The sequence below is a fragment of the Chinchilla lanigera genome, unplaced genomic scaffold, assembly GCF_000276665.1.
Source record: "Chinchilla lanigera isolate Chin_1 unplaced genomic scaffold, ChiLan1.0 scaffold00118, whole genome shotgun sequence".
NCBI lineage: Eukaryota > Metazoa > Chordata > Mammalia > Rodentia > Chinchillidae > Chinchilla > Chinchilla lanigera.
In genome coordinates this window covers 2,545,298-2,566,661 of record NW_004955519.1, presented here as the reverse complement: position 1 = coordinate 2,566,661, position 21,364 = coordinate 2,545,298, and the positions used below count along the sequence as shown (strand labels likewise).

Here is a 21,364-nt window from a genome sequence, read left to right as displayed (position 1 = left end):
ATTTCAGAGTGGAACAAGATTAGTGAAAGGAGCTGACCTAGAACCTATTTTAGTCTCCCCAGGCTCCACTTAAAAACACACATTGGCTTCCTTTTGGGTACGTATACTTAAACACAGAAAAGGGAACAAATCAGCTCTTTTTCTAATTGTGTTAATCTAATTTTATTTCATTTTTATTTTTAATACAATTAATCGATTTAATTAAGACTTTGTAAGAATGTGAAGGTGTAATGTAAGAAAATTTGACGGAGCCCTATCGGTGGGAAAAGCAAGATTTGGGGAAAGTCAAGTGTACTTTTTCCTACTACTGACTTTATGGGAACAGAAGTACAACTAGACCCAAACTGAGAAAATTTATGAACGACTCTGCTCAGTTTTGAATACTGGCTAGGGTTCTATGTCCTAAGTCCTTGACCTGGCTTAGTAACCAAGCCCAAGATTATAATCTCCATGTAGGCAAGGACCATCCACGTTATCTGTGTTTGCCTCTTCTATGATATATACTATAGCTCCTATCATAGCATGAATGGTCAATAAAGAAATAAAATAGTTTACCTCTCTGATGTTTGGTTTCTGGAGAGTTGTATTTCCATAACTGGTAAGATACTGTCCTAAGAGCCAGTTGCAATTTTAGATCTAACTAAGGTCTAACGTTATAGTAATCTATTTATTATATACAGGGTTCATAAATCAATTCCACCATGTATATCTAAGTCTGAAAGTGCAATGTGTGTGTGATTCTCTTATATGCCACAAAGTGCCAGGTTATATAAAATTATCACTGTGTAACTACTTTTTATGGTTATGCTAGTAACTTACATTAATGCAGCACTTTCCAGTATATAAGCATTTGTGTACATTCTGGTTTTTGTCTTCTCATCATTATAGCTATTTGAGAAAACACTGTTATTTTCCATATGTGACCTGCTTTAGGTCACTCAGCTGATAAATGACCATGCCTGAGACTAGAACCCAAAACTAAGAGTCTAGGTCAAATGCTCTTTCTATTAAAACATACATCATATCAACTTTATCATCCTCACCACCATCTCTATCACTATCACCATAAAGCTGGCCAGATAACTAAGACAACTACTTCTGAGCTGGGGCATACAGATCCACAGGTTCGTTGTGAGTGAAGGCAGTGGGTCCCATGCCTGCTCACCTGTCCATCTCCCTAGTCATAGCCTAGGAATAAAAAAAAGAATTGCTTTTCCAATTCTTTTCCTTCAAAAAAAATCTCTCCTTTCCAGCAAATGCTATTTTCAAGCAGATGTTGATAGAGAAACAAGCTCCTCAAATAATTTCACAAGAAGGTGGCAGTCGTAACGATGTGCTAAGCTAGCTAGTTGAAGGCTTGCAAGGGCTGCTTGATAAATATTTACAATTTTTCAGCCATGATAGGTAATTGGCAAATGCTGCAAATCAAGGTATATTTTTAGAGAGCTGATTGATCATTTCACCACTATTAATAGTGACCAGAATACCTTATAGGGTCACTCTCATTTTAAGATATGTGCTCATTCAGTATGGTAAGGGCATCAAAACAGACACAGGACAATGGAACAGAATAGCAAACACAGAAATAAATCCACACACTTATGGTCAACTGGTCTTCAAAAGGTGCCAAGAAGACATAACGGGGAAAAAAACAGTATCTTCAATACTCTTAGGGAAAGCAAATATCCAAAGGCAGAATAAAACAGGGCCACAATCTCATGCGAAATTTAAAAATGAACAAAAAATGGATTAAAAACTCAATGTAAGTGCTGAAATTATAAAACACCAATAGGGGAAAAGCTCTGTGACATTGGTCTGGGCAACGAGATTTTGGACAGAACCCCAAACTGAAAAGCATCTGCACAACAAAGGAAACAATCAATACAGTGAAGAAACAGCCTGTAGAAGGAGAGAAAAGATCTGCAAACCATGCCTCTGTTAGGGGCTCAATATCCAAAATACACGGAGAACTCAGCTCAACAGTAAAAAACGAACACCCTGATTTTAAAATAGGCAAATGACCTGAATACACAATTTTCAAAAGACATACAAATGGCCAGCAGGTATATGGAAAGATGCTCAACATCACTAATCACCAGTGAAATGCAAATCAATACCACAATGAGATATCACCTTGCACGGATTAGAAGGCTATTATCAAAGAGGAAAGATAGCAAGAGTAGGCCAGGATGTGGAGGAAAGAGAACGCCAGTACACTGTTGGTGGAATGTAAATTTGTACAGCCATTATGGAAATCAGTAAGGAACTTCCTCAAAAGATTAAAAATAAAACTATGATCTATCAGTTGTACTTGCAGGTATATATCCAAAAGGATTGAAACCAGTATGTCAAAGCGATAGCTGCACTTCTGTCTTCGCTGCAGCATTACTCACAATAGCCAAAGTATGGAATCAATCTGACTGTCCACCAGTGGACTAGCGGATGAAGAAAACGTGATATATACATACAATGAAATCAGACTGGAACATTTATGAAACTGGAGGACGTTATGCTAAGTGAAATAAACCAGACACAAAATGTCAAATAACCTCGTGACCCTCACTTACATACAGAATCTAAGAAAAGTCACACTCATCGGATCAGAGAGCGTAGAACTGTGGCTGCCAGGACCTAGAGAACAGGAACGGGCAGATGCTGGTCAAAGGTATGAAGTTTCAACTAGATCTGTTGTACAGCATGATGACGACAGCAAATAATAATGTACATTTGAAAATAGTGAAGACAGTACATCTTCAATGTTCTCATCATAAAAAATGTTAAGTGTGTGGCCAGGCATGGTGGTGCACACCTGTAATCACAGCACTCTGGAAAGCTGAGGCAGGAGAATCTCAAGTTTGAGCCCAGCCTGGGCAACTTAGCAAGACCCTACCTCAAAATAAAGAATAAAGGATCCAGGATGTAGTTCTGTGTCCTGGGTTCAATCCTCAGTACCAAAACAAAACAAAAATGCTAAGTATGTGAGGTGATGGATATGTTAACTAGTCTGATTTAACAACTTCACAATGTATACATATATCAAAGCACAATCTTGCATGCCATGAACATATATACAATTTTGTCAACTATGCCTTTAAAATAAAATAAAATAAAATAGATATTTACTAACTGATGAAATCCTAAGCAGTGAGTCAGTGAACTGGAGAATTATCTAAAGAATTATGGCAATATCTGGGTGGGAAAAAAGATCCTTTGCAAGCGTCCTTTAATCACAGCAATGGGTTAAGTTCATCTTAAGTAATAATAATATGTGCTATTTGTTTAACATACTATATTCTGAGTACTTCACACAACATTTGTATCATTCAAACTAAATGGAAGGCCTATGAGGTACTATGCTCCAGCTGCACATGGAAAAACTGAGATCCATGGAAATTAGGTGACTAAATCAAGACCATATATGTAAACAGCGCAGCTGGTATTTGAGTTTACCTAGTTTGGACTCCAACCCGAATTCTCCGCATTATAATCAACATGGTGCTGTTACTGGCAAAACTAATGGAATTACTAAAGGTTTGTGTGAGACATTTCCTCAATGCTAATTTTAAATATATGTACATCCTGGATGACTCTGATGTTCTTCTCCATAGTAACTTAGATGACCCTATGGGTCCCACAGATCATTTAAGATTTTGGACCATACAAACTATGCTCATCATTATCTAGTGGATGGACTGGATTGTTAAAATTTTCTCTGCCTTCCTCAAGACTAATGGCTTGATGAAGAGCAGCTCCTATCTTTTCCATGATTAAAAAAAGTTTTCATCACAGTTATTAGGGATCTCCCCACTTTAGATTGCACCCTCTCTTCATCTTTGAAGCAGTATTTTGCCTTTGAGAAAGCTACCAGAGTACATTAAACTTAAAATACAATGAACAATTTATCTCCAGGAGGTTGTCGTATTATCCTCACTGTACTTGCTAATTATTGATCCTCTTCAGGTTTACACAAGAGAATTGTCCATCTGCTTTCCTAGTCTAAACATGAAATGAATTTATGAAGACAAAGATGTAACAACAGCTTCATTTCTCCCAGGCAACAGATAATGATGGTACACACCTAATTACTATATTACTGTAGAATCTGCCCAGAGGGAAATAGCTCATCATATTACAAACTAGCTGAAAGACGAGCAAATGGCAAGATAATGAAATAATAGTAACAGTTAACACTTACTGAGCGCTCACTATGTGCCAGGTAGCACTCTAAGCACTCTACAGTATTGACTGCCTTATTCTATCAAGTTAATTATTTCCAGTACACTTTGCTGTTGCTCTAGAAAAGTTATCTATGTGCAGACAGTAAAGACGAATTCAACCAGCTTGACTCCAGCACTACAAACCATATTCTTCCAAATTTGGTTTCCTTCACTCATTGTTTGTGCTTTCGGATATCTACACAGTTAAGGGATGATATACACGGGCACAATCTAAGAGATACTTTGACTCTAAGTGGTCTATTTCCAGAATCCATTTTTCTAACTCCTACACTGTGTATTAATGAAGAAATTGGAAACCATGGAAATGAAGTGAATTCAATCAGGTTACCAGTCACTTGACACCATAGAATCATAATATCTCACAACTAATACTAAACTTAAAATTAAACTACATTAAAATTAAAATTAAACTAAACTTAAAACATAGGTATTCTAATGCTGCAAGAGAATTTTCTTAAGATTTTGAAAACAAAAACAAAAACACACATCACATGTCAAGTTTTTTCATTATACATTATGTCAAGATCACTAAGAATATCAAGCAAGAACACCTTGATGATAATCTTTGTGTTTAATTTGAGGCATAAACACACAACATATTTATTCCATGGTATTCCATTTATAATTTGGGAAAAAAATTACAATGTCTAAGATTTAAGATACTTCCTATCAGTAACTAGGGTGAAACATGAAAATTAATAAACATCAAGAGAAGTATTTACTTGAACACACAGTTGGCCAAACACATCCCATATGCCTCACGTGGGTAACAACACTTTTGAAAACCATGTCTCTGTGGCTTTGGAATGCATGTCCCTATGGTTTCCATTTACCAGAGTTCCTTTTCCTCAGGATCACAATGGAAGGCTTAGAACTCTTAAAGTGTTTAGTGAAGAACTGAGGATCTCCCATCTTCCCCTCTGGATTAGAGGAATTTATAAACAAAATTATATTCCTTTTTCATCACACTGAGAAATCCTGCCTTCTCTCCATCACACTACCTCAGTAACTCCCCTGCTGGTCTGAAACGCCCTCTTGAGGCAGCATTAGTCATTCAGACAGCAAAGTTTGCAAGTGTTTGCAAGTGTCCCCAGAACCCAGATAAATGAACTCAAGAAGTGAATCCTACGTATAAATTGTTAAATCGGAAGTTCTTGCAGGGCATGGATCCCACCACTCTGGGAGACTTAGGTAGGAGGATCACAATTTTGAGTCCAGCCTGGGTAATTTAGCAAATTAGAGAGATTCCTATCTCAATTTAAAGCATAAAAAAGGAATGGGGATATACATGGTATGATTCACAATTACAATGAATGTTTAAACTTTTTAAATTGATAAAGACACTGCCATTCATTCCCCTCAAAATGCCCCCACTTGTTTTGAACACATTTATCCCCTCTCTGAATCAATTCTAGGGGGTCCTCTTTCGTGCCTTTAGTTGCATTGTTGTGGCTACCTGGATGTCCTGAATCAATTCAAAATGTTTACCTTTCATGGCCATTTTGATTTTGAGGAAGAGTTAAAAGTTGCACAGTGGCAGATCTGGTGAACAAGCTGGATAAGGACACACCATAAGGTCTTTATGACCCTTTCTGCTGGATAGCATTTTGCAGCAGCATTCCCCGTAGTTTTGATCATATCTCATATAGACATAAAAGGAGACTTCCAGAATTGCTTCAGGAAGTGCCAATAACACAGAGTTAAGTGTGTTTGAAGTGAGGGTACCTTAAGGAGAATTAGTGGCAATATGTCTGTTATGCATTTTTTAAAAATTTAAACATTCACTATATATATATTATCACATGTAGCTCAGTACAAAGAAACCTCTGGGTTCAATACTCAGTACCACAGTAAGTAAAAACTAAATAAATAAATAAATAAATATTGAAAATTCTCAAATTAAGTGAATTAGGATAACCCAGATGTTCATTAAAATGCACCTCCTTCAGGGATTCTAACTCAATGAGTCTGTAAGAGGGCCAAAGAATCTATAATTTTTTCTTTTTCTTTAAGAGGAAAAAATTCAAAACAAGATAATAAGGTAACAATGGTTAATACACTGCATATTGTTACCTGTAAATTAGTTACTCAGAATACAAGATATCAGCATTTAATTATCCAAACAATGCTAGAACAAATCTTTCTTTTCAAAGAACTGAGAGAAATTAATTATATAACTATCAACTTTTACATATAGATAGATATTTTATGTATTTCCCTTCCATCTTTTCTCCATTCGCCCATCCTAGTTTCTTTCCTTTTGAAGTTTTTTCAAATTCTACAACTACAGTACATTTTGGATCTTATTTACTCTTTCAGCTTCTCACACTAGGGAGGCAATACAATATCTACACATGTGCATCTGCTTTATTTCACTTAGAAGTATAGTCTCAAGTTGCATCCATTTACCTAAAAAAGTCTCCAGTTTATCCTACTTTATGACTGAGTACTACCCCATTGTAAAAAAGACCACATCTTTTTTATCCACTCCTCAGTTGATGGGCATTTGGGTTGTTTCCAAGATTTGGCTACTACAAACTGTGCTGCTATACACATGGGTGCACATATATCACTGTGGTACAGTGTTTTTAATTCTTCTGGGAAGATACCCAGCAGGGGAATACCTGGGTCAAATGGGACCTCCAATCCTAGTTTTTTGAATAATCTCCACAGTGATTTCCACAGTGGTTGCACCAGTCTACACTCTCACCAATAGGAGAAGGGGTCTTTTTTTCCTATAGCCCTTCCAGCATTTGTTATTGGTTATTTTCTTGATAATAGCCATTCTTTCTGGAGTAAGATGAAATCTCAGTGTTGTTTTAATTTGTATCTTTCAAATGACCAATGATGTTGAACATTTTTTCATATACTTATTTCCTGTTTGTATTTCTTCATCTGAGAAGCATGTTTTCATCTCAGATGCCCACTTTTGGAATGGATCTTTAAAAATGGGAGGTCTGATTTTTTTGAGTTCTTTGTATGTCAATAGTAATCCTTTCTCTCAGGAACAGCTGACAAACATTTTTTTCCAAACTGTGGGTTATCTCTTCACTCTGTTGAAGGTTTCTACTGCTATGCAAAAGCTTTTTAATAAGATGAGATCCCAGGTATTGATTCTTTGTGATAGTTCCAGTATGATCAGGGTTTTATTCATAAATTCCTTGCCTACACTGATGTCTTCAAGAGTTTTACCTGTCGTATCTTCCAGCGGATTTAATGTTTCTGTCTTAATATTTAGACCTTTGATCCATATTGAATTTAGTTTAGTGCATGATGAAAGAGAAGGGCCCAATTTTAATCTAAGGCATGTGCAGAGCCAGTTTTAACAGCACCATTTATTAAAGAGGCTATTTTTCTTCCAGTGTGTGTGCGTGTGTGGCACCTTCATCATAGATAAGGTGGCTGAGTATGTCTGGAGCTATTTCTACAACTTCTAATCTGTTCCATTGATCTTCAGTCTGTTTTTTTTGTGAGTATCACACTGTTTTTATCACACTAGCTTTATAGTATAATTTCAAGTCAGGGATTGTGATGCCCCCTGCCTTGCCTTTTTTTGCCCAGAAATGCCTTTTCTATTCTATATCTCTTCTGGTTCCAAATGAATTTTAGGATGGTTTTCTCTAAATCTCTGAGATATGCTATTGGAATTTTGATAGGAATTGCATTAAATCAGCGTAACAGTTTTGGAAGTATGGCCATTTTCACCACATTGGTTCTTCCTAACCAAAAGCAAGGGATATCATTCCATTTTCTGATATCTGATTTACTCCCCTTTTTCAGAGTACTGCAGTTTTCAATACAGACTTCTTTTACATCCTTCATTAGATTGAATCCTAGGTATTTCATTTTTTTTGGATGCTATTGTGAAAGGTTTGGTTTCCCTAATTTCTTTCAACGACTTTGTTATTCATGTACAGGAAGGCTAGTGATTTTTGAGTGGTGACTTTATATCCAGCTACACTACTGAATTTGCTTATTAAATCATGCAACTTTTTAGTGGAGTGTTTGGGGTATTCTATGTAGAGTATCATGTCATCTGCAAATAATGATAATTTAACCTTTTCCTTTCCTATTGTTATTCCTTTTATTTCTTTCTCTTCTCTAATTGCTCTGGCTAAAGTTTCCAGGACTATGTAGAATAAATGTAGAGACAGTGGACATCCTGGCCTTGTTCCTGATTTTACAGAGAAAGCTTTCAGTTTTTGTCCATTTAGTATGATAACACCTGTTGGTTTGTCATCCATGGCTTTTATCAAATTGAGATAAAGACAATCTATTCAGATTTTCTGTAGGGCTTTTATCATGAATGGGTGTTGGACTTTGTCAAAAGCTTTTTCTCCATCTACTGAGATGACCACATGATTTTTTACCCTTAGATCTGTTAATACGGTGTATTACATTTATTGATTTACATATATTGATCCATCCCTGCATCCCTGGGACAAATTCCACTTAGTCATGGTGTATAAACTTCTTGATGATTTGTTGCAATTATTGTTGGTGTATAACCTTCTTGATGATTTGTTGCCAGTATCTTATTCAGGATTTTTGACCCTGTGTTCATTAGGGAGATTCAGAATGAAATTGGGAATGCTGCTTCCCTTTCAATTTCATTAAAGAGTTTGAGAAGTAGTGGTGTTAGGTCTTCTCTTACTGTCTGGCACATTTGAGCAGTGAATCCGTCAGGGCCTGGGTGTTTCTTTGTTGGTATGTTTTCAATAACATCTTCGATTTCATTGATATTGGTTTATTTAGGATTTTTTTGTAACTTCTTCATTCAGCTTTGGTAATTCATATGTACCTAAGACATCTGTCCATTTCTTCTGCACTTTTCATTTTATTAGCATACAAGTTTTCAAAGTAGGTATAAATTATCTGGATTTCTGCAGGGTCTGTTGTGACTTCACCCTTTTCATTCCTAATTGCAAGGATCTGAGTCTTTACTTTTTTTAATAAGCTTGGACAAAGGTTTGTTGATTGTATTTAATCTTTCAAACAACCAACTCTTAGATTCATTGATTCCTTCTATTGTTTTTCTAGTCTCCACTGAATTAATTTCTGCTCTGATCTGTATAAGTTCCCCCTTCATACAAGCTTTTGGCTTACCCTGCTCTTCTTTTTCTAGAAGTTTGAGGTTCACTATAAGTTACTTATTTGCCCTTGTTCTGTTTTCCTGATCTGGGTATTCACTGCTATAAATGTTCCTCTTAGGAATGTTTTCATTGTGCCCCATAAGTTCTGGTATCTTCTACTGTCTTTATCATTTAATTGTAGAAACTGTCTAATTTCTTCTTTAATTTCATCTGTTATCCATTAGTTGTTCAGGAGGGTGTATGAAGTTCTTGTGGTTTCCCTTGCCATTGATTTCTAATTTCATTGCAGTATGGTCTGATAATATGCATGGGATAATTTCAATTCCTTTGCCTTAATTTAAGCATGTTCTATGAGCTAGTATGTGATCTATTTTGGAAAACATCCCATGTGCATCTGAGAAGAATGTGTATTCTGATGTTGTGGGGTGGAATACTCTGCAGACATCTACTAAGGCTGTATGTTCAAAAGTTTAGTTTACTTCTAATATTTCACTGTTGATTTTTTGTCTAGTTGATCTGTCTTTTTGTGACAGTGGGGAATTGATATTCCCCCAATATAATTATATTGGTGCTCATTTGATTTTTCATGCTGCTAAATATTTGCTTTATATAGTTGCATGCACTGGTATTTATCACAGATATATTTATGATTGTTATCTCTTCCTCTTGGATTGTTCCCTTTACAAGGATGTAGTGACCTTTATCTGTCTTAATCAGTCTTGGCTTGAAATTCACTTTGTCTGCAAATAGAATACCTATTCCTGCTTTTCTCTGGGTTCCTGTTGCATGGAGTATTGTTTTCCATCCTTTAACCTTCAGTCTATAATTTCTTTTTTAATTAAATGTGTTTCCTGTGTAGAGCACATTGTTGAATCATGCTTCTTGATCCATTCTGCCAGTCTGTGTCTTTTGATTGATGAATTGAGATGATCAACACTGATGGTTGTAACTGATATTTACTGATTTATCCTCATCATATGATTTTCCAGTTGTTGGCTCCCCCACTTTTTTTCCCCCTCCTTCTATTTAACTGTTTGCCTTGCCTGGTGAATTCCTTCTGTTGGTGTTCATACAGTTGTAGACCATGTTATCGCTTTTGGTTTTTTTTTTTTTTGGTACCAGGAATTGAACTCAGGACCTTGCACTTGCCAGGCAGGTGATTGCGCCACTGAGCTATACCCCCAGCCTCATATTATTGCCTTCTAAAATGTCCTTCAAAACATTTTAGAGTGCTGGTTTGGTGGTGATAAATTTCTTCAGGTGTTCTTTGTCATGGATGTATCTTACTTCTCCATCAGTTTTTTTGGTTTTTTTTTTTTCTGGTACCGGGAATCAAACTCACAACTTTGTGCTTGCCAGACAGGCACTGTGCCACTAAGCTAAATCTCCAGCCCCTGTCCATCAGTTTTGAAGGATAGTTTTATGGGGTACATCAATCTGGGCTGAAGGTTGTTTTCCTTTAGAACTTGAAATACTTCACTCCAAGCTCTCCTTGACTTGAGCCTTTATGCTGAGAAGTCAGTTATGATTCTGATGGGCTTTCCTTTATAGGTGATTTGTTTCTTTTCCCTAACAGCTTTAAACATTCTATTCTTGTGTTGAATTTCTGGAATCTTGACTATTATATGCCTGGCTAAAGATTTTTGTGTGTGTGTGAGATCTTGGCTAACTGCAGTTCTATATGCCTCATTTAACTGTAGGTCAGATTCTTTTTCTCTGCCAGTGAAGTTTTCTGCCATGATGTCTGTGAATAGTTTTTTTTTTAATATCATTTGTGCTCTGTCCTGCTTTTTCACTGACCCCAGGCAATCTTCAGTTATTCTTTCTTGCCTCATCTAGCAGCTGCTGGACTGATTTCTCATGATCCTTTGCTATTTTTAACACATCTTTTTTTCATGATTGCTAGCCACAAGCATGTCTTCTATACCTGAGATCCTGTCCTCCCATTAGCTTAATCTGCTGCGGATACTTCCAATGGGATTTTTATTCTCCTGGACATCTGCTTGAATCTGCCTTATGGATTCCATTTCTTTCCTATGCTGAGCACTCATGACTTCCATAATTTTCTTAAATGCCTTTACTTTTTTGTCTGTATCTGCTCTAGAGTCACTAAGCATTGTTTTCATTGTGCACACCATCTCTGCAGTTATCTGAGAAGTTATTTCTAATTTGATCTTTTCTAGAGCCTCACTCAGTTGCTTTGCTGTTATCACTTCAGACAGGCCAGGTGGATGGCTTTTGAATTGTCCCACCTCACTGCCCTCTGTGTCTGCCTTTGGTGAACTGGAGGTCTGGGGTTTCATCTTGTTTAAGTGTCTTCTCATTTTCCTTTCTTTTTTTAGTTTAATTCCTTGGGAGATGCTTGTACATTGCCTGTGGCAGGTGGCTTTTTGTTAGCATTTAGATCCCTTTGGAAATGACTACTTCTCCAAGGTATCTTCCAGATAAAGCTGGTTTTTGAGTTTTGAGTCTGTTGCAAGATCCTACCTCTTCAATTTGTGGGGTAGGAGAAGTTGCTGCCTGTTTGGCCCAGCCCCTGGTGCTTTGGCACTGCACCACAGTATTTTCTGTGGCCCTTAGTCAAACTCAGTCTTGGAATACCAGGAAAAGTAGTTATTTAGAACAATTATGTCACTTTTGACTATAGTGGTACCATCAGCATCAAGAATAGCATTAAACACAGCCTAGAAAATGACAAACTGAGCTAATCATTAATTTGCCACCTTTAATTGTATGAACTAGATTTGTGGTTATATAAGAAAAACTAAAACAAACTAGAAAATTATATGCAGTAAACAAGTTCTTAATATGCCCAATTTTGCCTTCAGGGGTTAAAATTTAAAATGGGTTAGGGAGAAAACAGAGAAGTAGAAGAAGAGGAAGAGATTAGAAGTAAGGCTAGAAGACAAAAGCTGATCATGCTAATTTTGAGCAACTGGTGCAGAAGACTGGAGGGAAAGTGAAGACAGCAATAAAAAGAATAGAACAGAACAAGAACCACAAAGAGGCTAGAAGCCACGTTCAAACTCATATAAAACAAGATCAAACAATGAAGGAGAAAAAAACAAAAACAGAAAATAAAAAACAAAAACAAAACCACAACAATTGAGAGAGAGAAAAAAAAAAGTCTGCTTCCAGGTATGTCTCTTCTGTCACTGGTAGATAATGTGTGGAGACAGAGTCCCAATCCGGGTTGACTTATCTGAGCAAGCCAACAGCAACTTTTCGGAGGGGTAGTAGATAATCTCCAGCCTGCACCTTTTGGCTGAGACCAGACTCATTAGGCCTGCAGCCATCAGTGCACCTTCCCTGGGCCTGAGCCCAGGTGGGGACGGCTAGATGAAGTCAGCAGCTGCTCTGAGTTCTGAGCTCAGTTGTCCCCTCTCCAAGATGGCTCCCAGTATCACTCTCTCACTTGGGACATCTGAGCCCTTAGCACTCATTGCCAGCTAGTGCAGTCCTTCATGTCTGCTGTTTTCCTTCACCACTGTGTCTCTCCATGGAGGCCTTTGGGGTCACCAGTAGTCACCATGTGTCCACAGGTTTGAACCGCTCCTCTTGCACAGTGAGTCACATCTCAGGGAAAAGATGCTGCCCTCTACCTCCTTCTTCATTAAATTTCTTTCTTCATTCTCTCCATGGGCTTCAATTCTCACTTCAGATCTTTCCTGGGTCTAGGGGACCCACTTCCTTCCTCTTGTCTTCCTCGAGTTGCTATAATCCAGCATCTGGACAGTGACTCTCAGAGCCTCTTTGCCACTTACCACTCTGCCATCTTGGTGCTCTTCTGGAACCTACATTTTAACCAAGTGTTCCAGGTACTTCTGAGGCACAGAGTTGATTCAGAGGTTAGGAGGAATCCCACTGTAGGTACCACAAGCACTAGAGAGATGCACTTCCAGCAATGGGAGGGAAGAATGAAGCAGCACAGGGTATCTGGGATGAGAGTGTGTCCTGCAGGCCTGGAGCCCAGAGGAGACAAGCCAAGGTAGAAAGGCTTTGAAGGAACTGTGGAACTGTTGGCATTTGGACAAGAAAGACTAGCAAACATTAACTCTGCCTACTTGAAGTCTGCTTAGCTCCATGTATTCAACACAAATATGAAAATTAACTCTGAATATGAGACATTCATATAGTATAGAACAGAGAGAAAGAAAGAAATGGAAAGATCCTCATTAAGTAAGGGTCACTGGACTCTAAAACAAACCAAACAAGACCAAAAAAAGTAGTATTTTTAAGAAATCAAGAAATTTTCAAGTTTAAGCCACTATCTTTAACTAAAGGAAAATCATCTCCTTATTTTTCTGTCATGAAAACATGAGCAAATGCTCTTTGAATCATTCCCTTTTAGTATCTTACCTTCTACGTTGCCGGATCCCTGACAAAATCAGTAGTGTGGTTGCAACTATAACAACGCAAAATATTACACCAAATATAATAATCCAGATGGGCACAGATGGGTCTGTGGGTGGTGCAAGAGTGGAAGGAATTTTTAAGAATTCCAGAGTCTGGTCATTCAAAAAGAAGACATTGTTGATCCGGTTCCTGTTCATTCTAAAATGCAATAATAATTAAAAAGAAAATAAGAAAGAAAAAAATATTAGAAACCAAATACACATCTAGCTATCCTTGGTAATAAATATGTCTTTAAACATAAAGCATCCTCCTAGCAGGAGACTTCAGGTTGGCTAGAAAGTTTTCTGAAAACAATCATGCTGTGGTTTCTCTTAGTGGTTGTAGTGCTGGCTTTCAGGGATGTCCATCTATGCACAACCACCCTCCCTTCTTGCAAATGTCTCAGAAGTAACTGTAAGTCCTGAGCTTTGAGCTCTGCCCACCATGTCTGACTGCCTGAGAAATAGCATCTAGATTAGAATGGCAGAACTCTGCTTATGGTGGCTTACAAAAATACCAATAGCTCCTTGAAACAAAACTAAGTGTCCAAAGTGGGTGGTAAATATGGAAAGAAAAGAAATATCAAGAACCTAAAAGAAAATACGAGCTAAGAGTGGCTTCAAATCCATCAACTTGATTTTTTTCCCATTAACTCAACAAATGCTTGCCAAACCTAACTAAGTATCAGATATTGTGCTAAGCACTGGGGATATAATGTAAAATAAAAATAGGAGCTTACAGTATAGAAGGGTGGCTGATTGGTGCATCTACAACCCAGTGCAGTATACAGTACTCTATTGAAGAGACAAAGATGGGAACAGTGGTAGCACAGAGAAGCGCCAAGTATATTACAGTCAGAAGTCACAGCTGCTTTTCTGGAGAACAATTTTTGAGCTGTGTTCTGAAGGACAAATAGGAGTTCTTTAAACTTAAGTGCAAAACAAATGCAAGAATGAAGCCATGGTAAAGTATGACTTGTTCAGGAAATGGCAAATGTTTCCATATGACTGAAGACAATGGCGATTCAGGAGTCAAAAAGTCTAGAAAAATATAAAGGTAAATGTGGTACTTTCCTTGGGGAAAATCTGCATTTTGGGTGGCAGTGGCAGTCAGGAAGGAGTTGGTGGTAAAGACTTAACTAAAAACAAATAAGTGAACTATTAACTGGGATTTGCAAACTAAGTGAATAGATTCCTTAGAGATACTTTACAGCCTTTATTGAATTCATACTACACAAGTAGATTTCATCTACCTTTAGAGCAGCCCTGGAAAATAGAAATATAATGAATGTGAGCCTTGTGTAACTTAAAATTCCCTAGTAGTTGCACAAAAATTTGTTAAACTAGTAAAATTATCATGTGTTTTTGTCCAATATATTCAAGAAAACATAACTTCAACATGCAATCAATATTGAGTTGATTGTCATTTTATTTTGTACTATCTTTTAAATCTGGTGTGTCGTTTACATTTTTTATATTTTGGACTGGCCACAGTTCAACTGCTTGATAGGACAATCCAGGTCTACAGTGTGATAGCAATGGCTTGAGAATCTCTGTAGGTCAGCCACTGGGCCACCAGGAGAGATCTTTAGCAAATAAAAATCAATGCTAAAGGCTGGGCATATAGCTCACTGGTAGAGCACTACTTAGTATGTGTGAGACCCTGCATTAGACTCCCAATGCCACATACAAAAAAAAAAAAAAAAAACTATGCTCAAGTGTAGAGGACCACGTGGACAACTCTCCTTGAAGGAGGAGCAATCGTCTCCATTTTGGCTGAACCTGGTCCTATTTCCATGTACTAATGTGTGCAGAGCTGGCTAGGACTTTTCCTTATCCCTTCAACTGGTTTTAAGCAATGCAAATCGGTCCAGCCGAGGTGCTGATATATAGTCTTTGAAGCAAAGAGGACAGGGTAGTGTTTCCCTACTCCCCTAGCCCCCAAATAAACATGTGTGAGCCGAGCAGGATGGAGAGCCATGCTAGGATCAAGTCTTGAGACAGAGGCTATGACTTCCTAGGGCATAAAAGATTACACATCAGAGCTGAAGCACTGATCCCAAAACATTAGACACTACCTCAGTTGTGTTATGGAGACTACTCTTCTACATATCCTTCTCTCTGCACATTGCAGAAGTGATTTCAGGCCTCCTACCTAGCCAGCTCATAGCACTCAAGTACTTTCTGCCATTTTCACAGCCATTCATCCTCAAGCCACTCCCTTCTTCACAAATTAATAAAACCAGGGGCTGGGGATTTAGCTCAGCGGCAAAGCGCCTGCCTGGCAAGCGCAAGGTCATGAGTTCGGTTCCCGGTACCGGAGAAAAACAAAAAAAAAAAAAAAAAAAAATTAATAAAACCCAGGTTTAACCCTGGGTCAAGGCCTTTGTTCTGGTTAGCCATCATCGTAGCTGAGCTTAGGACCGCTTCGTTCCCCATAACTACAAATATGCCTTAGTGTCTTTATTCTTGCCATGGGTTGCACTAGGAGTGGTAGATTGGAATTAACTCAATACCATTCCAATAACTTTTCCACAGGATTACAAATATAAACTTCCCAGACTGTGACAAGGACCAGGAAGGGCCCTCTATACTGAAGCAGTGACTATTCATGGATGTGAAAAAGAAGCCCTACCAGAAAATCTGTATCAAGAGATAATTTAAATGTAATTTTTATCAAACTATGGAATGTTTTCCTTTTTCATAATCTAATACGGAAAATCTGAAATGCAAATCTTTCCACAAATTAATAAACCCCACTGCTAAGCTATAACTCAGAGAAAAAAGAAAAGTCACCCTGAATCCTGATTCTATCTATCTGGTTGTTCAACCTCACTATGAATGTAGTCTAGCCCTTCTCAGACTGATTGCAAGTTCTAGCTCAACAAACACTGGTCAAAAACAGATTAAGTCTTCTCCACTACTGATGGCAGTCACTACAGGTATCTTTTAGCCAAGACCTGAACTGAATTAGGCCTGGCCTTCACAAATGAACCATAACAGGAAGTGAACCAATATGGTGCTCCTGTAGGTCTGGAGTCAAAGAAAACCCTCACAGAGCTTCAAGCCAAAATTACTTACACTCAACAGAAGATGAAGTTTGCAGACAGACAGACTGAACAAACAGCTAAGCAGAACAAAAAAGCATGCACATCTTTCAATTAGAGACTATGACTTTGGCAGATGAGGCTACTATGTATGAAGATGTAGGAAAGAATGTTTATTTTTCAATCCATGGAAGTAATTCACAATCAGCTGTTAGAAAAATAGAAAACAGCCAGACAAAACATTAAAGAATTAGAGAAGAAAACATCCTACCTGGAGTGGGGTGTTAAGGAAGCTTAGGGCATTGGTGAAATGCTGGTGCCACGAAGGGCACAGTAGGAGCCTCTAGGAGGCGCTCTTCCTCCGAGCTCCCATTCTGACAAGGGTAGAGGGCCTCCGCAGGGTGGCTGCCTGCTTCTGCCTGCATGGATGTTTTATCTAGATGGCCTAGCAACGCCATCCTTACTACATCTCCCTGAGCCTCTTTCAGGACTCACCCCTGCGTATTTTCCCCTGCCCTTGCTATCACTCCAGCCCAGGATACTTCTCTCTCCTAGAGTGATCCATGAAATCCAGAGAGGGAAGATAAGAGCCAGGTCAGAAAGGGAAGGTCTGCCTGAGTCTGCTACTAGGCAAGCTGGTCAGACCAATAAGTCTTCCCCACTCCTCCCCGAAAAAGCCACAATGGACACTTTAGAATTGGCTGCTCATTCCCTTGCCTCATCCCACAGGTATGACTACCCTGGTACAGAGTAAAAAATCACTGTAGTTATGGTGGTAGCATGCATCCACTTGAGTCCTTGCTCTTTCTTTCTAGCATAGTTTAAGCAAATCAACTAATCTCCTTGAACCTCAGTTTCCTCATTTATAAACCAGGGACAATACTAATACGTAATTACTCCACTCAAAAATTTTTGGTGTCAGTATTAAATCCCATAGATTTGTAAGACCTTGTAAATCAAAAAGTGGTGTGCAAATATTAGGTAGAATTAGTATTTTTGCTCAACCATATGGATTCTTCAACTTTGAAATTCCTATAATCTACCCTCTAGGTACCATCACCTTTTTTCTTGGTACTGGTTTCTTTTCATTCAAGCCTAATACACCCTACCCATTCCTAATATAAATTCTTATTTTTTGGCCATTCTCCACCTCCTCACTGGCTTCCCATGTGAGGACCTCTGAAGCAGACATTGTGTTGAGAACTTATTTATCAATTTTCCCTGCCTTCACCCCAAGACCTCACTCTTCCTCCTCACATCAAACTCAAGACTGGTTTAACTATAGTGTCTTCATTTTCTTTGAAGTCCTCTCAGGTCACAAGCCTTGAATAAAATAATTTTTCAAGCAAAATATTGTATTTCTAATTATTATTCCTTAAGTAGTGGGTCTTAGGAGTATTCTTGGTGGCAAAAATGCAGATACAATTTAGTTCAAGGCTAGAGATATAGCTCAATAGCACAGCACCTGTTTGGCAAGTGTGAGGTCCTGAGTTCGATTTCCAGTAGCAAAAAAGAGACAAAGACAAACACAATTTAGTCCAAACACACTTGTTAGAGCAGATTAAAGCACTTCCCATTGGTATAGATCTTCAGGCCCTTTGCTTCAGAAAGAAATAGACAATTGTTCACAAAAACCTCTGGCCTTTGATTAAATATGTTCATTATCATAAGTGTTAATATTTTACAGACAGAAAGTGGATTTTTTTCACTAAGCATTTCTCCTTTATAAAGAAAATAAGAGGTATTTCAGTAACTTATGAATCTTTTATGGAGAAGGATACTTTGCTTCATTCTTTCTTTGTCAGGAAATAGTTGACTTCCTCAACTCATTCTTCCATATACCTTTGCCCAACATCAATCACGTGTGCTGTGCCAAGTTCTGATGCAAACAAAGTGCTCATTAATTGAAAGCAAAACAAACTGCATCCTTTTGCTTCTTGAAAGTAAAAACTTAGTCTCACTTTGAAACTTAGTTATGGTCCCATGGAGTAAAAGGGAACAACTATCAGGAAAAAATTGTGAAAGACTGAAAACAGGCAAAAAAAGATTACTGGACTTTTTACCAAGTATCCTGCCTAGTGTATCTTTCTGGGTAATTTCTACATGTTATTGTCTTTGAGCTATCCTGAAAAATCTACAATTTCTAGAAAAACAGCATAATGTAAATATTCCTGTCCATAGAAAATCAAGTGAATTGGGTCTGGTGGAACATGATTGATCACTTGCTGACAGATACACACATGCATCTGTTCATGAAGTCCATCACTCCTCAGTCTTTGAAGTCTCCTTTAAAAAATGTGTTAACATTTTCCTGGTTCCCTCATTAACTGAGATAATAAAACATTTGATAGTATTCAGTTTTAATTTACATGACTAATGATTTGATTTTTATTTTTTTAAATTATCTTTAAAGCTAAATATATATGTATGGCGATTGAAAAAGGTTAGTCTTTAGAGACCCAAGAAATGACTATACATTTCTTGGTTTTCCAATAAAATTCAAAGGTATGACTTATTGCTCAAAACTCCTTACACTGATTAACTCTTTTAATCTCAGTAACTCTGAGAGAAGGAAATCATAATTATATTTTACAGATGATGAGAGGAAGGCAAAGAGAGGGTAATAACTCGTCTGTATTCAAATAGTAATAGGCAAACCCAAAATTAAGCACCTACGCATGGTGGCTCCAGAGTCCATGTGATGAGCCCATCACAGTAGTTCCATACAAAGGTTCTTGCCAAAAGAAGACAAAATTAAACACTCTTAGCTAATATTTAAACCAGAGTTTCTCAACCACAGCATGATTAATCTTTGGGGTCAAATAATTCTTTGTGTTCTATGCATAGTAGGTTGTTTAGCAACAGTCCTAGCTTCTGTCTATTTGATGTTGGTGGCACCCTCCCCAAGTTGTGACAAGGAAAATGTGTCCGGATGTTGCCAAATGTCTGCTTGAAGGCAAAATTGCCCACTGGTCTACACTGATCCCTAATAGACACAAAATGAAATCTTTGACATCTTAATAAATCGTGTGTGGAATCGAGTGTGGATGAGGCTTCAGTGTTGAAGACAGTTGAGCTAATCAGCAAGTTGACTGACCAGTAGAGGGCACATTTAGGAGTGCTTACCTTATGGCTGACTGTACTTCATCAGCGGGAAGAGTATGATTTTTCGAAGGATCTGTAACCACAAACCAGAATGACACCCTCTGGGTTACATTGCAAAGTAGGACATGGGAAATTCTGCAGACAATGGAAAGAAAAAATACATTAGAAGAATAGCATCCCCAAGCAGGTGTGGCAGTACACACTTGTAATCCCAGCTACATGAGAGGCTGAGGCAGGAGGACTGCAAGTTTAAGCCCAACCTGAGCAACTTGGCAAGACTCTGACTCAAAATAACATCAAAAAGGCTGAGAATGTAGCTCTACGGCAAGTATGAGGTCCTTGATTTAATCCTGAGAACTGTAAACAAAAAAAGTAATACATCATTACAAATACTATTAAAACTGCTCACTCTGGTGCAGTTGCTATCCTACCATGTATCTTGGCTGTCTGAAGAGTTGTATCTAACACTTGAAGGAATATGGTAAGAAAAAATTATATAGTGAATTCCAATTGCTTCAAAATCACATGCTTGGACATCATTCCTTATAAGGAATCTCTCCCCCACCCCAAAAAGAAATTAGGCAGTGGAGAGCAGTAGGGATTTCCTTCACCATCATGTACTGGCCTCTCGTTTCCTCAGCACTTGGCCTCTCTCTGAACCACAGAACCCTATGGTTTCCTGATCAAGTGTATTGGTGCCCTGCCCATTCAGCCCTCTCAGAATCAGAAGAATCTGTTCAGCGTGCTCTTGACTGAATACTTGATCGATTTGCTTCTACTTCTGTGCTTCTCCCTTCCCAGCAGTGGGACCACTTCACGGGGTGCATTCTGTGTGTGCTTGAGGAGAAGGCTCTCAGGGAGCTGTTTTATGTCTGCTTGGACAGATCTCCATACTTAAAAGCTGTAATCAATTCACCAGTAGCCTTTGAAAAAAGGGTTTTGGAGTTCCATGCTTTTCAACTGCAAGTTGGAATTAATTTGACTCGCTATATTCTATACACATGAATTACCAGTAAAAATGAAAAGAGAGAAATGGCCTTACTGCTTAGAAAGGAAACCATCCATATAAGAATGTGTAAAGGTTGAAAATTATACGAGAAGCCACATACAATCAACATGGCCAACGATAACACATAAATCCTGGATGCTTTGGGCCATTTCCTTAATAGCTCAATTGCAAAAAGGGGAATCGACATCCATCGCACAAGATCGAAACATCCATCACCTTTACTGATAATAGTGAATTGCTTGTTTTTCCTTAAAACAGAACCCGAGTGCACAGAGTTCGCTTCCAAAACGATGAAAGGCAGCGGCCTCCCGTCCGCAGCCACCTGCAGGAATTCGCCCATGCCTCAGTTGCGACATGAGGCGCAAGGCTCCCGCCCACGTCAGGCAGCGCGGAGGCCCGCGCATCCCGCCTTCTCCAGGGGGCGTGCAGCGCCGCAGCGCTCGCGCCAGCCGGCGGCCTAGCGCCCGACGGGACCCCC

At 38.4% G+C, this 21,364-nt stretch overlaps 1 protein-coding gene and 1 pseudogene across 5 annotated transcripts in view; one reads left to right on the top strand and one right to left on the bottom strand.

The window, feature by feature from the left end:
* The window catches only part of Tmem27 (transmembrane protein 27), a 47,569-nt gene that overhangs the window by 3,061 nt on the left and 23,144 nt on the right, over positions 1–21,364 (bottom strand). For 4 of the 5 annotated variants that reach the window (XM_005409160.2, XM_005409161.2, XM_013507009.1 and 1 more), the window contains 2 exons: positions 19,899–20,012; positions 13,691–13,885 (listed from right to left, as the gene is read on the bottom strand). In XM_005409160.2, the coding sequence (XP_005409217.2) occupies positions 13,691–13,885; positions 19,899–20,012 (309 nt within the window). The remainder of the gene's footprint in view (positions 1–13,690; positions 13,886–19,898; positions 20,013–21,364) is intronic. The other variant, XM_013507008.1, reaches the window with a different exon arrangement.
* LOC102028456 lies at positions 14,087–17,367 on the top strand (annotated as a pseudogene).